General features: G+C 43.6%; 1 protein-coding gene across 1 annotated transcript; it reads right to left on the bottom strand.

The window, feature by feature from the left end:
- Positions 1-2,645: 2,645 nt before the first annotated feature.
- Positions 2,646-14,497, bottom strand: LOC115590373 (butyrophilin-like protein 2). Its single transcript, XM_030431723.1, has 6 exons — positions 14,362-14,497; positions 10,001-10,354; positions 9,802-9,912; positions 9,026-9,352; positions 3,630-3,950; positions 2,646-3,091 (listed from the first exon to the last, which is right to left on the bottom strand). The coding sequence occupies exons 1-6, from the start codon at positions 14,495-14,497 to the stop codon at positions 2,712-2,714; spliced, it is 1,629 nt and encodes a 542-aa protein (XP_030287583.1). The 3' UTR covers positions 2,646-2,711.
- Between the last annotated feature and the right edge of the window lie 471 nt (positions 14,498-14,968).

The following is a 14,968-nucleotide window of genomic DNA, read 5'->3' on the forward strand; positions in this document are numbered from 1 at the left end:
TTAGCTTTGGTATTTTATTATGTTAGACTGTGTAAGGTGCTTGCTGAGACATTTCCCCACTGTCAGAGGTGGAGATCAAGATTAGATTATTATGATTTACACATTTAAAGGATGATTCAATGGAAAAGTGGCGAGGGAAGGTGACAGTCTCAATGTTATGAACTAAGCTATCAGTCTGGTACTCTGTGCTATGTCCCTGACCAACCATGTTAACTAGGCTAGTGGACTCCATACCAGCACTAACAATAACACTAGCAGGCTCTCTAGAGACCTGCGACCTGCTGAGTGTTACATCCCTTGTGTCAAACCTGCTTCAAACACCTGTCTATATTGCTAGACAAAACAGCAGCGCCGACTCCAGTAGGATGAAGGCCGTCTGCTCTCAGCAGGTGGGGGCGACCCCAGACAGAGGGCCAGTTATCCACGAACCTGTATCCCTGCTCCCTACAGTGACGCGCCAGCCAGCGGTTCATAGCTGTAAGCCTACTGTACGTCTCATCATTACCCCGCTGGGGTAAGGGACCAGAGACAATTAATCGATGCCGACACATCTTTCTTGCAGCCTGAAAAGTCCTGGCTAGGCTATCTTTTGTAATCTCAGACTGCTTCTGACGAATATTATTGGCGCCAGCATGAATTACAATGTTGCTGTAGCTTGTGGTGCTGTGTGCCTGAGTTCCCTGTTTAGTCCTGCGTGATGCCAGCACCCTAAGATTAGCCTCTATGTCGGAAGCTCTGGCCCCAGGTAAACAATAAACAGTGGCTGACGACGCTAGCTTAACGTGGCGGGTAATGGAGTCCCCTATCACTAGCGTGTGGAGTTTAGCCCCGTCGGCCGGGGCTGGGGAGGTACGCGAGCCAGCCATGCTAGCAACTGGGCTAGCAAGGACAGAAAACTGGTTAGCAGTCAGGAGGGGTGACTGCTGACCACCCCACGCAACTGGTGACCTGCTCCTGCGCCCTCTCCTATGCCTCGGCCGAGCAGGAACAAACTCCACAGCAGCTGCCGACGAGACTGAGCTGGTGCTAAGGCTAGCAGGCCTGCAATCAGGCCCGGGGCTAACACTATCTGCAGTGCCCGTGTTTCTAGCTAAAAGAAGCTGCTCTAGCTCACGGACACGTCTCTCTAATAGAGACACCCTATCAGTAACTGCAGAACAGTCATCACAGGCCATCGTAACACTTGTTTATCGAGGCTGTGTTGACTGCGGTGAAAGGTAGAGAAGGAATGAGCTAAGCTAGTTTGAGGAAGCTAACCGGGCAGCAACAAACTACCCAGTAAAAGAGGCTCAATTCAACAAAATACGTACAGGTCCACAAAGTCTAGCGTTAGCTACGGTACAACACTTGTATGACTATGAAGACTAAGAAATCGAAGGAGAATAAACAGCTAAGATAGACGGAGAAGGAGAGAGACACAGTAAACACAGCTATCGATCTCACGGAAGTCTCGGTGTGCGTCACAGGCGGCGTCACAGGCGGCGTCACGTCATCCCCTCACTCGTGAACAAAACCCTGGGGTACTTGAACTCCTTCACTTGGGGCAAGGACTCATTCCCCACCCGGAGTAGGCAATCCACTGGTTTCCTACTGAGAACCATGGCCTCAGATTTGGAGGTGCTGATCCTCATCCCTGCTGCTTCACACTCAGCAATGAACTGATCCAGAGAGCGTTGTAGATCTACAGCCGATGATGCCATCAAGACCACATCATCCGCAAAAAGCAGTGATGCGATCTTCATGTCACCGACCTGTAACCCTTCCACACCACGACTGCTCCTTGAAATCCTGTCCATGTATATCACAAACAGGATTGGGGGGGGATACGTGAAGAGGAACACGCACATGCTCTCTCTCGAGCGCGCACAGACACACACACAGTTACACGCAGTCACGCGGTCCTCTTACCTTCACTAACAGCGATGATCCATGAACAGGTGAGGAGGAGCGTCAGTGAAGCGGATGTGAACTTGGACATTACTGAGGAGGAGCTGGTCTCTCTGCTGCCGGTCTCTCTTCTGTTATCAGCGTCCTGCTTGTCTCAGTTTTAACTTCAGCACATGGTCAAGTGGTTCACAGAAATCAGCCCTGGTAGAGAAATGCTGCGTTCAAGTTGTGTCGGACTTTCTGCAAACCGACAGATGTTTCACTGTCGTAAAGGTTCTGAACTTTCTCAAGTCCAAGTAAAACCAATACAACTGAACTCAGTTACAAATACAAAGTAGGTCAGTTCAAATATTATTACCTTTATTTTACCCAAACAATCACAAATCTGCTCAGGGGTAGAGCCAGCGTGTTGTTATCAGAAGGTTGCTGGTTCGATTCCCCTGGTCTGCATGTCGAAGTGTCCTTGGACAAAATACTGAACCTGATGTTGTGGATGCAGTGCCGGTCCTGAGTAATTTGGTGCCCTATAAGATCTTAGCTGGCGCCCTCTTGCTTCGCAGTCAATTTCACAATCAGTGTTTATAAATTCACACAGAAACTGCATATATGTATTCAAGATTTTATTTCTTTTAAGTCAAAAATATCACACAAATAAAAACTGAGGAAAGAAACAAGTGATAAATACAATATAAATAAGGAATTGTGCAAACATATTATCTCTCAGCCTCAGAGTGTCATCTCTCTCTATCTATTGTCAGCCACTTTGCAAAACGGCCCCCAACTCCTTCCATGTTGCCATGTGGGTGTTGTGCTCCTGGCTGTCCTCATGAACCTTCAGGAAGTGGCTTGCATTGTTCCTGTTCTGTATCTTCATATTGACCTTTGATGTTGAGCTTCACTCTTTTCTCTCTCAGCATAACTCCGTCCTTGTCGATGACTCCACACCAGTATCTTCCAATGTCTGTCTCTTTGGGGTATTTCAGGGTCAGACTGAGGTCTCCAGTCTTCAGCAGGTCTTTCTTCATCTCTGTTCGGTTTTTGTAATCCTGGTGTTGTTTCTCAGGCTGGTCAGATCTGTTCTCATACAGGAGGACTTTCCTGTCTGAGCAGTCCCACATCACTGCAGCGTCCTCAGGCAGGTCAGGTGTAGTTCTGAAGGGCAGCTGGACAGACTCCTCCCCCTCCTTCACCTCCACCTCACAGTCTGAGAGGAAACAAAGCACAACATCAGCTGTTCAGACAGCAACAGCAGTTTTGAATAACTTTATTGACTGATTACAAAGTAGTAGAGAAAGCTGAAGGACAGAACCAGATGAGAGCAGCAGGTAACAGGGGACAGAAACACAGGAAGTAAAACCAGGTTTTCAAGGTGTTAGACATGATCAGAGTCCTGATGGTGTTGTGATGTTTTGTCCCTGTGGTCTTCACAGTAATGTCTCATCTCAGTGTTCAACTGCTGTTTGTTGCTTCTCTTTGTCACTTTCACATTTCTGGATGTAAAATTTAACATTTTCTTTGATCAACTTCTTCAACAGGAAGTGAAGATTTGTTGAATCAGCTGAGAACTGATCATCAATCAATAACTGATACAAACTATTAAAGCTGCATTTCTTTGTTCTAAGTGATGAAAAGATTTGTTGTTTCTTTCAGCTCGTTCCTTCAACTTTCTTCTGGATCAAATAAAAACATCACATTCAGATCAATACTGTCAACTCTGCTTGACCTGTATCTACAGTACTGACCTTTGACCTGCATCTTCACTTGTTTCTTCATCAGGATGTGTTCCTCCCTGACGGTGCAGGTGTAGGTGCCTGTGTCATAGTTTGTGGGGTATTTCAGGGTCAGACTGAGGTCTCCAGGTTTCTGCAGTTTTCTATTCATCTCTGTTCGACCTCTGTAATATATATGCTGTTGTTCAGGCCAGTCATAACCGTTCTGATACACATGGACCTTCCTGTAGTATCCGTCCCTCCACTCCACTTCAGCACCTTCAGGTACGTGAAAAGTGGTTTTGCAGGGCAGCTGGACAGACTCCAACCCTGAATCCACCTCCACCTGGTAGACTGGAAGGACAACAAACCACAACAGAGAGACAGAGAGGATTTTGTATTTCAACAATACTTCATTCAAAATTCAAGATATTATAAATAAATTCTAAAACCACAATCAAAAAACAAAACGGTCAATAAATGAAGATTCACAGAATCTAAATGATGTCAGTCACGCCCAAAGAACAGCTTGTCGTCAACAACACAACAGAACACATGTTTATAACACCACACACTGGAAAACTTTCACATCTTTCATCAGTCTGTAATAACTAAAATCTATAATCTAAAATCTAATCTAGAGTTTCAACATTTTTACAAACAGTAAAACAGCATCATCATCCACAGCTGTCTCTGTTCCATTTCTTCTGCTCAGATACACCAACATCTTTGTCCTCCACACAATGAAATTAAGAAGCTGCCATTTGTCTTTATGTCTCTGAGAGGACCTGTAGCCCAGAATGAACTTCTGCTTCGGAAAAAACTCCCCAAATAGCCTGAAAACATGTTCCAACATCACAAACAGAGGCAGCAGTCGACAACACTCCATGAAACAATGAGAAACAGTCTCAGGATGAGACAACATGGACAGACAGGACTCACATCAGAGTTAATGACTGAGACAAACACAACACATGACAGCTGATGTCATAAAGTGGACCATACTAAATTGTTGGTGATGAGAACTCGACCTCTGTAGGACATTTTTGTTTTAATCCACTTCCACCTCGCTAGACGACCTTTAACATTCTCCCAGTTATGAAGAACAAATGAAGGATCACCTAAAAACACTCCTCAGTATTTCAGCCCCCGTCTTCCAGATCAACCCTCCAGACACACTGAGCTTCTTCTCCACTCCACCAACACTGACAGCTTCACTTTGTGACCAACAAACTTTAACAGTCAACAGGTAGACGTCTCTTCCTGGAGCTTTCCCACTCTGATGCTCTGCAGAGCAGCATAGAGCTCATCAGAGGAGAGAGCTGCTTCCAGCTCTACATGACTCTGCTGCTCAGCCTGAGGAAGACCAGTGTAGAAGCTGAGAGACGCTGCCTGCTGCTCTCTGTGCTCACATTCAAACAGCTCACTGGAAAAGTTGACAGCATGTTTGTGGATTGCAGTGTGATCAGTCAGCAGCTGCCCAGTGTCAGACCTTAAACTGTGAATGAACCTCTTCTGTCCATTCTTACGCTCCAGACCAAAGAACAAGTGTGATGGAACATCCATCTGGGCTACAGTCTGGAAGCTGGACCGGACCAGAACCCCCTGAGCTGAGACACCCAGCAGGAAGCTAAAAGAGACTTTTTAACTTCAGTGTCTCAGTCTGGTTCTGGTCTCTGGTGGTCTCACCTGGGTCTCAGAGTTCCTCCTCTTCAGACTCCAGACCTTTTACTGAACTTATCAAGGTCTTTGTGACATTCTGATCCGTACTGCTGACAAAGTCAATAGGGTTGATAACACAAATTTTAAACACATTAAAATGATGTTTAAAACAATAAAGCCATCCAGCCTGGCCACAGACAGTGAGTTATGTTCAGGTGTGTCCAGGTGTTTTGTCTCTCCACACATCACACAACTCCTGAGCCTCCATGAGGTGAAGCAGACGAGTGTGAGAGGCAGCGTGAGGCTCTGCATGGTTCCTGCTGTCCTCAGTACTGTTACAACCTCCACCCATAAATACATATTTCTCATTATCACATTCATCAATCACTTCATTTAAAACATGTAGAAACATGTTTCTACAGACTGAGGAAGAAAGTTTCTGTAAGAAAGAAGTCCAACTCTGACCTGTATCTACAGCACTGACCTCTGAGCTATATCTACAGTACTGACCTTTGACCTGTATCTATATGGTAAATGGTCTGCATTTTTATAGCGCTTTTCCGGTCTAACGACAGCTCAAAGCGCTGTACAACACATGCCACATTCACCCATTCCGCACACATTCATACACTGATGACGGAGGCTGCCATGCAAGGCGCCAACTGCTCATCAGGAGCAATTTGGGGTTCAGTGTCTTGCTCAAGGACATTTCGACATGCAACTAGGGGGATTCGAGCTGGGATTCGAACTGGTGACCTTCCGATCACTAGACGACCCACTCTACCCACTGAGCCACAGCCGCCCTAGTACTGACCTCTGAGCTATATCAACAGTACTGACCTTTGATCTGTATCTATAGTACTGACCTGTATCTACAGCACTGACCTCTGACCTATATCTACAGTACCGACCTTTGACCTGTAGCTATGGTACTGACCTGTATGTACAGTACTGACAACTGACCTATATCTACAGTACCTCTTCAGTACTGACCTGTATCTACAGCACTGACCTCTGACCTATATCTACAGTACCGACCTTTGACCTGTAGCTATGGTACTGACCTGTATGTACAGTACTGACAACTGACCTGTAGCTATAGTACTGACCTGTATCTACAGTACTGACCTCTGACCTATATCTACAGTACCGACCTTTGACCTGTAGCTATGGTACTGACCTGTATGTACAGTACTGACAACTGACCTGTAGCTATAGTACTGACCTGTATCTACAGCACTGACCTCTGACCTATATCTACAGTACCGACCTTTGACCTGTAGCTATGGTACTGACCTGTATGTACAGTACTGACAACTGACCTGTAGCTATAGTACTGACCTGTATCTACAGCACTGACCTCTGACCTGCATCTACATTACTGACCTTTGACCTGTAGCTATAGTATTGGGCCCGTATTCACAAAGACTTTTATCTTAACGTTAGGAGTACTATTAAGTTTTTATGTAGGAGTCGTTTCTTAAAAGTAATTCACAAAGCCACTGAGACCTACTTTTAGTTATGAAAACAGTGGACTCCTAAACTAGAAGTAACTCTCTGTTGCTATGGATGATGTCATTTTATAAGGATGCACTCAGAAGCGGTGACAACGGTGATTGGCTGAAAAGTCATTTAGGCTACACAATGCATGAAGTGAAAATAAGGAAGTTGCCTACAAGCCCATGACAAAGCCTATGAAAAGATATTGGATAAAGAAATGTTTTTATGAGGAGAATTAAGTGCCCCCCCCCAACAAAAACGCTTCGGACAAAAATTACAAATTAGAAGATTGCGATGAAAAACATGAATTGCCAATAAAAGCGGCATTTGCGTCAAACCACTCTCCATTAAAATTTGTGAATCGTGTGTTGATCCGGGCCATTTCACAACAATGTCCAGCATATTGTAACATGCGTCAAAGACAATTTGTGTATAGATGGAATGCAACCCCTTTCCCCTCTTCCTCTCACTTTTTCCAATTGACAAAAGCCCTATTTACACAGGACAAGTATAACCTGGGGACCTCCAGTAATTTGTAATAATTGCAGAGGTCGTCTGTGGTCTTAATCCCGTGTGAATCTGCCATGTCCATAATTTGTAAAGTAAAAATTCCACCGCAAATTACCTATCATATTTGACCAAACACAGAGGTCATGTGATAATATCAGTCCCGTGCGAATCAGCATCCATGTGATTTGGGGTCATTTTTTGTTTTTCTTAAGGTTTTTTGTTTTTTCCACACCTTTTTTCTGCCTTTTTCCCGGTCGAGAATTATGGAGGCTGTGTTGGGAATTACAAATACAAGTTTTGACAGCATTTTGGGTGCAAATTCAGGATGCTCATCAGAAGAGCGAAATCTCGAAAGATGTTTAGATGGATTATATGCATGGCTGCATGCGGTAAGGAACATTTTTCTATCTTTCAACAGGCTCACTGACCTCTGACTTGTATCTTCAGTACTGGCCTGTATCTACAGCACTGACCTCTGACCTGTAGCTATGGTACTGACCTGTATCTACAGTACTGACCTCTGACCTTCAGCTTCACTTGTTTCTTCATCAGGATGTGTTCCTCCCTGTTGTAGATAATATCAGTCCCTTGCGAATCAGCATCCATGTGATTTGGGGTCATTTTTTGTTTTTCTTAAGGTTTTTTGTTTTTTCCACACCTTTTTTCTGCCTTTTTCCCGGTCGAGAATTATGGAGGCTGTGTTGGGAATTACAAATACAAGTTTTGACAGCATTTTGGGTGCAAATTCAGGAGGCTCATCAGAAGAGCGAAATCTTGAAAGATGTTTAGATGGATTATATGCATGGCAGCATGCGGTAAGGAACATTTTTCTATCTTTCAACAGGCTCACTGACCTCTGACTTGTATCTTCAGTACTGGCCTGTATCTACAGCACTGACCTCTGACCTGTAGCTATGGTACTGACCTGTATCTACAGTACTGACCTCTGACCTGTAGCTATAGTACTGGCCTGTATCTACAGTACTGACCTGTATCTACAGTACTGACCTTTGACCTGTAGCTATGGTACTGACCTGTATCTACAGTACTGACCTGTATCTACAGTACTGACCTCTGACCTGTAGCTATAGTACTGGCCTGTATCTACAGTACTGACCTGTATCTACAGTACTGACCTCTGACCTGTAGCTATAGTACTGGCCTCTATCTACAGTACTGACCTGTATCTACAGTACTGACCTCTGACCTGTAGCTATAGTACTGGCCTGTATCTACAGTACTGACCTGTATCTACAGTACTGACCTCTGACCTGTAGCTATAGTACAGATCCGTATCTACAATACTGACCAATATCTACAGTACTGACCTGTATCTACAGTACTGACCTGTATCTGCAGTATGGACCACTGACCTGTATCTACAGTACTGATCTATATCTACAGTACTGACCTGTATCTACAGTACTGACCTTTGACCTGTAGCTATAGTACTGGCCTGTATCTACAGTACTGACCTGTATCTACAGTACTGACCTCTGACCTGTAGCTATAGTACTGGCCTGTATCTACAGTACTGACCTCTGACCTGTATCTACAGTACTGACCTGTATCTACAGTATTGACCTGTATCTGCAGTATGGACCACTGACCTGTATCTACAGTACTGACCTATATCTACAGTACTGACCTCTGACCTGTAGCTATAGTACTGACTTGTAGGTATAGTACTGACCTGTATCTACAGTACTGACCTCAGACGTGTAGCTATAGCACTGACCTGTATCTACAGTACTGACCTCCAACCTTCAGCTTCACTTGTTTCTTCATCAGGATGTGTTCCTTCCTGTTGTAGATGGTGCAGGTGTAGGTGTTACTGTCTCCCTCTGTGGGGTATTTCAGGGTCAGACTGAGGTCTCCAGTTCTCAGCAGTTTTCTCCTTATCTCTGTTCGACCTCTGTAATCACTGTGCTGTTGTTCAGGCTGGTCAGAACTGTTCTGATACACATGGACTGTCCAGTTGTCTCTGTCCCTCCACTCCACTTTAGCGTCTTCAGGCAGGTGAACCGTGGTTTTGCAGGGTAGCTGGACAGACTCCGCCCCTGAATCTACCTCCACCTGGTAGACTGAGAGGACAACAGACCACAACAGAGAGAGAGAATGAAAATGAATGACGGTAGGAAATGTTGTTAAATTGAGTGTAGAATATTGAAGGTTAAAATCTAATTTGTAGCAGGCTCTACAAATGAAATAAACAGATGATATAATGTAGTAATTCAATTAACACATGATTTGACATTATTTTAATAAATTCATTTAAGCAACAAACAATCTGAGGAGCCACTTGGGAGCTGAATGAACCAGCTCTCTTAAAAGAGCCAAAATTCCCATCACTACTCTGATCATCCCAGACCTCACTGTCTCATCCTTCTCTTATAATCCCAGACCTCACTGTCTCATCCTTCTCTTATAATCCCAGACCTCACTGTTGACAGTCTGTCTCAACAGTCAGGGAGCTGCTAGAGTAAAGATGCTGCCCAGGTGCATGATGGGTAGTGTAGTAGTAGCGACATACCTGACATGAAATAGTGCCTAAAATGTAGATAAAGAGCTCCAGAAACAACAAGTCCAACAACCAGGAGAACCAGGAAAACCAGGAGAGCTTTGGCCCAGGACGGGAATCGTTCTGTGGGAACCAGAAACATAAAGAACATGACCTCTGACCTCTGACCTCTGATCTGTATCTACAGGAGGTTTTAGGGTTAGTTGCTGACCTTTGACCTGCACCTGTACCTCCGTCACTCTCCGCTCTCTCTCTATCCCCCTTCTGAACCCTCTGACGGTGCAGGTGTAGGAGCCGCTGTCAGAGAGTTGGAGTTTTGTCAGGTTGAGGCTGAGGTCTCCAGTTTCCAGAGCGTCAGTCTTCATGGATGTTCGGTCGCTGTAAAGCTGGTTTTGGTCTTTAAGTTCGTCACCTTCCTGCTGACGCTGGTGGACGGTTGAAGGATTGAGATCGTAGCGGCTCCACACCACTGAGGGCTCCTCCAGTTCAAAAGTCTGAGACTCACAGGGCAGCAGGACAAACGGGTCCCCCTCATACAGCTCCACAGCTGAGGCATGCTGGGAAACTGTGAGGTCACACAGACAGAGAGGGTCAATGACAGCAGCCTTATTTCATGTCATGAGTGAATGTGGTCCTCTGCAGTGTGTGCAGCCTGTAAACTGTGCTGCTAAAGCTCAACTCAGACTCTGTGAATGAAGGCCAACATTTACATCCACATGTGACGCTGCTGTCAGCAAAGCATCATTATTACGTTTGTGAACAGAAGCCATCAGAATGTGAGTTAGCTGCAGGGATCTAATCCTGAAGAACAGAAGTGAGGACAGTGTGACTGTACAGTCTTCTACATTCATCAGGGTTTAAAGACACAGTGAACATCTGCTGCCTTTAATCTGTTCTTCATGTACTTCTGTGAAGAAAACATGGTCCAGCAGCTGAAACACGCTGATGAAGTGAAGATGACACAGATCCACATAAAAGACATGACGTTGGACCGAGGTGACGATCAGATCAGAGGGAGGAAGGTTATCTTACCGTGCACGAGGATCACAAACACCACAAAAAATCTTCATCTTCCTGTCACAACTACAACAAGCACAAAGTCCTCTTTACTGAGCTTCACTTCAGAAACACATGGAGGACATCAGTTCACAGCCAGTCGTCACTTTGCTGCTGCTGACCGTCCACTGACACCAGGACTGAACTGAACTTTGACGGTGAGCTGTTTACAGTAAATCACATGTTGGATGCTGCGTTTGTGAGCTCTACAGCTGTGGTTCACTGTGTCTCCTCATCTCTCTGTTCTAGTTGTTTATTCTTGGATTTCTGAGTCGCTTATAGTCCCACTGGTTTTGTACCGCAGTAAACTTTAGATTTTATACTGTATTCTGTCGATTAGCTCAGGTTTTGCCTTTCACCACAGTAACACAGCCTCGATAAACACGTGTCATGATGGCTGTGTTGACTGTCCTGCAGTTGTCTCAGGTGTCTCTATTAGAGAGACGTGTCCGCGAGCTACAGCAGGATTGAAAGGTGTTTGAGAAGGTTTGACAAGAGGGATGTGATGAGACAACGAGACAATATATTTTACTTCACTGAACATCATGAAGTTCATCAGGATCCAGTTGGAGTTCATCATGAGAATATCTTTATTAAGTTATGTTTGAATACATTTTGAGATAACTGGGGTAAAACAGAGAAATGACAAAACATTGTTTTGTCTCGCAGTACTTTTACATGCACAGCTTAGTCGGGTTACAGCCATAGTTCGACTATGCTACTCAATCAGACAACTGCAATTGTCCGAGTATACATGCTGGTGAGAAAATCGATTTACTGGCCAGAGCATGTCATACCCCGGTACGATAGGTGACGCTGTACCCATTTCAACTAGTGGTAACAGAGCCACCTCCGGCTGACCTCTTTATGTCACCAGCAACAACTAACTCTTCCTCGGCATTCGAGAAAGATGGCGTATGAAGAGCGAGACGATGCTACATCTTTGTACATTTAATATATGGTGTACATGATAATTAAACAAACTAGATGCACAATGGCGCTCTTGCTTGTGGCGATTTCGGAGGAAAGACGCCATCGCCGTCCTTCTACTTCCGGCTCACGGCCCCGGGACAAAAATCTCGAGCCTGCGCAGAACGTAAAATCCAAATTCAATCTGATGGAACACATACAGGCACGGGTAATGCGACTATCAATTGAATAATCTCGGTGTTTTCATTCGACTATTAGAAATCCGATCCGATTTTAGTCAGACTAAGGTGTATACATGCATCTTAATAATCTGATCATAGTCGGAAATGAATAATGAATTAATAATAAAAGAATTTTAAAAAAGTGCTGATTCAGCTCCGACACAGCATGTAATCTGTACAGGAAGATATTAAACGCCACTTAAAGCTCTATATATTCAAGGTAAAATTTCAAACTTTCAACAATTGACAGAGAAATTTAAACTCCCCAAACATAATTTATTAAAATATCATCAAATTAGACACTGGATCCACAATAACTGTTCAGACTTTCCTCATATCCCCCTCGGAATCCCCTTTTTAAAAACATATAATGTGTGAAACATTTAACACTAGTAAGGGGTTGATATCCGCTATTAATGTTATTTCAAATAATAACCTTACAATATATGATAAGATTAATACAAAGAAGAAATGGGAGTCAGATCTTAACATAAGATACGATGACAATGACTGGTGTAAAATGCTTGAAATGTCTCAATCAGTAATAATCTCAACAATTCACAGACAAATACAGTTTAATATATCTAATAGAACATACTATATTCTATATAGACGACACAAAATACACCACAGCTCCTCTCCAAATTGTCAGAAAATTGTCAGAGATGTAGAACCTGTGAGGGGGACTTGCTTCATATGCTCCGGAAATGTCCTAGCTTGGAAAACTATTGGAAATGCATCATCAATATAGCTTCAAAAACTACAAATGTCAAGATTCCCCCCGACCCGAGGATATGGCTCCTAGGAGATGTACAAACTCTAGATGCAAGCTTTACTAAAAATATTTCATATTACTTGCAGGCACAGCTGGCAAAAAGTGTCTTTTGCAGAGTTGGAAATCAGAGTTTCTACCATCGCAGAGACAATGGTTAAATGAATTAACATCCTACAGCACACCTGAAAAAATCCTTTTCAGTGTGAGGAGGAACCCAGAGAAGTATGAATAGATACGGGGCTCTGTCTTGGTCTTACTACCATCATTACATCAGTTTAACTAGTACATCAGTATGTAACATGCTCCCCGGTTCTATATTGTCCAATAAACTTCTATCAACTTATGATTATTTTGGACCTCATACAGCACTGGACCCAGTATTCTATTTTGCTTTTCAGATGTAACCAAAGGTGAACACATGCAATTGTTTATTTATTCATTTCATTTTTTACCTTACCAGGGCTGAGGGTGGGGGTTGGTGAGGGGTTCTGATTGTGTATGTCTGTTCCTTTGTTTGTGAAATTATATGTATAAAAAAGACTTCAACATTTTTTTTTTTTAAAGAATGTAATTTTGTCACTAACAAAAACATTCCCCCAACAGAGGAAATAAGTAAAAAATTATCTTTCAGTTATCTGAACTGTAAAAAAACTTTTATTTTCCTTAATTCTTTAATTTAACTAGAATTACAGCCTCGTGGTCGAGTTCATCCACGCTGCAGTCAAGCTGTTCCTGAGCACTGGTGTCGAACAGTGACCAGAACATTTTCTGCAGAATAATGATAATATGACTTTATACTTTTGTATATCAGGTATATTCCAGGTCCAGAGCGGACAGTCGTCCACAGTAACCGGCTCTGTAGCAGCCGTCTCTGGGCTGATCTCATCTCGGAGGATCGTCCCCGGTGCTGACCCGAACCGGCCGCCTTAAATTTGTCTGCATTCATCTCATCCAGTTTGTGTATTGCTCATTTACATGTCAAGTCAATGATGTCATGTTGCCAGTATTATTATGACTGAAAATACTGATTGTATTAGTTGTGCACTATTAGTTTGCACCAGCTGGGCAGATTTCATACTCGTATTTATTATCCATTAATAACAACACACTGCCACACTGTTTGTATTTGTACATATTATGTTTATAAGATTCTATCTCTATTCCTGCTCTGGATCTTCTTCTTACCTTTTTATTGTATTGTATTATTGTCTATTGTTATATTGAACTGTGCTTTGGCTGCTGTGTCGCACACATTTCACTGTTTGCAGAACTAATAAAGGCATTTCTGATTCTGGTACTGGTTCTGGTTCCCCTCCCTTACCTCTCCCCAGCACCAGTAGGAGAGCTGCTCACTGCATGTTAGACGAACCGCCCCGGTACCGGAAGTGTGTCACTTTCTGACTAACGGTCCTTCAACTGACACAAATCATGAACCAGCTCCAGATATATAGATAGACAGATGACGTCAACACTCAAAGACGTAAACAACTGGAACTTCAGACGTCATATGTGAAGAAGAACACGTATGCTCTCTCTCTGTCTCTCTCACACACACACACACACACACTGACACGCCCGCGCTCCTTTTACCTCCACTAACAGCGATGATCCATGAACAGGTGAGGAGGAGCGTCAGTGGAGCAGATATGAACCTGGACATGACTGAGGAGGAGCAGGTCTCTCTGCTGTTATCAGCGGCCTGCTTGTCTCTATTTAACTTCAGCATGTGGTCATGTGGTTTCCCAGAAATCAGCGCTGGCAGAGAAATGCTGCATTCAGGTTGTGTCGGACATTCAGCCACCAACTGATGTTTCACTGACGTAAAGGTTCTGAACCTTCTCAAGTCCAAGTAAAACTAGTAAAGAATAACCCCTATTTTGTAAATAGTTGTAAAAAGACCTTAATAATAAAAGAAAACATTCAATCCCTTGTTGTCCCTGAAAGGTAGCACTTGATGCTGAATGGAAGAGACAACGTGTAACAATAAAACAATATTTTATTTCATGAATTATATAAAATGAACAATTATGAACAAATAATTTAAACAGAACTCATACATTTAGTAAATAACAACAGATGTAAGCAGGGACGGACTGGCCATTGGGCAATGTGGGCAAATGCCACTGCGGCCGCCTGGTGATGCGGCCGCTCGCGCTCTCGGCCGCATCACAAATAAATAAATAAATACATATAAAGC

Source organism: Sparus aurata, chromosome 10 (assembly GCF_900880675.1).
Source record: "Sparus aurata chromosome 10, fSpaAur1.1, whole genome shotgun sequence".
Classification (NCBI taxonomy): Eukaryota; Metazoa; Chordata; class Actinopteri; order Spariformes; family Sparidae; genus Sparus; species Sparus aurata.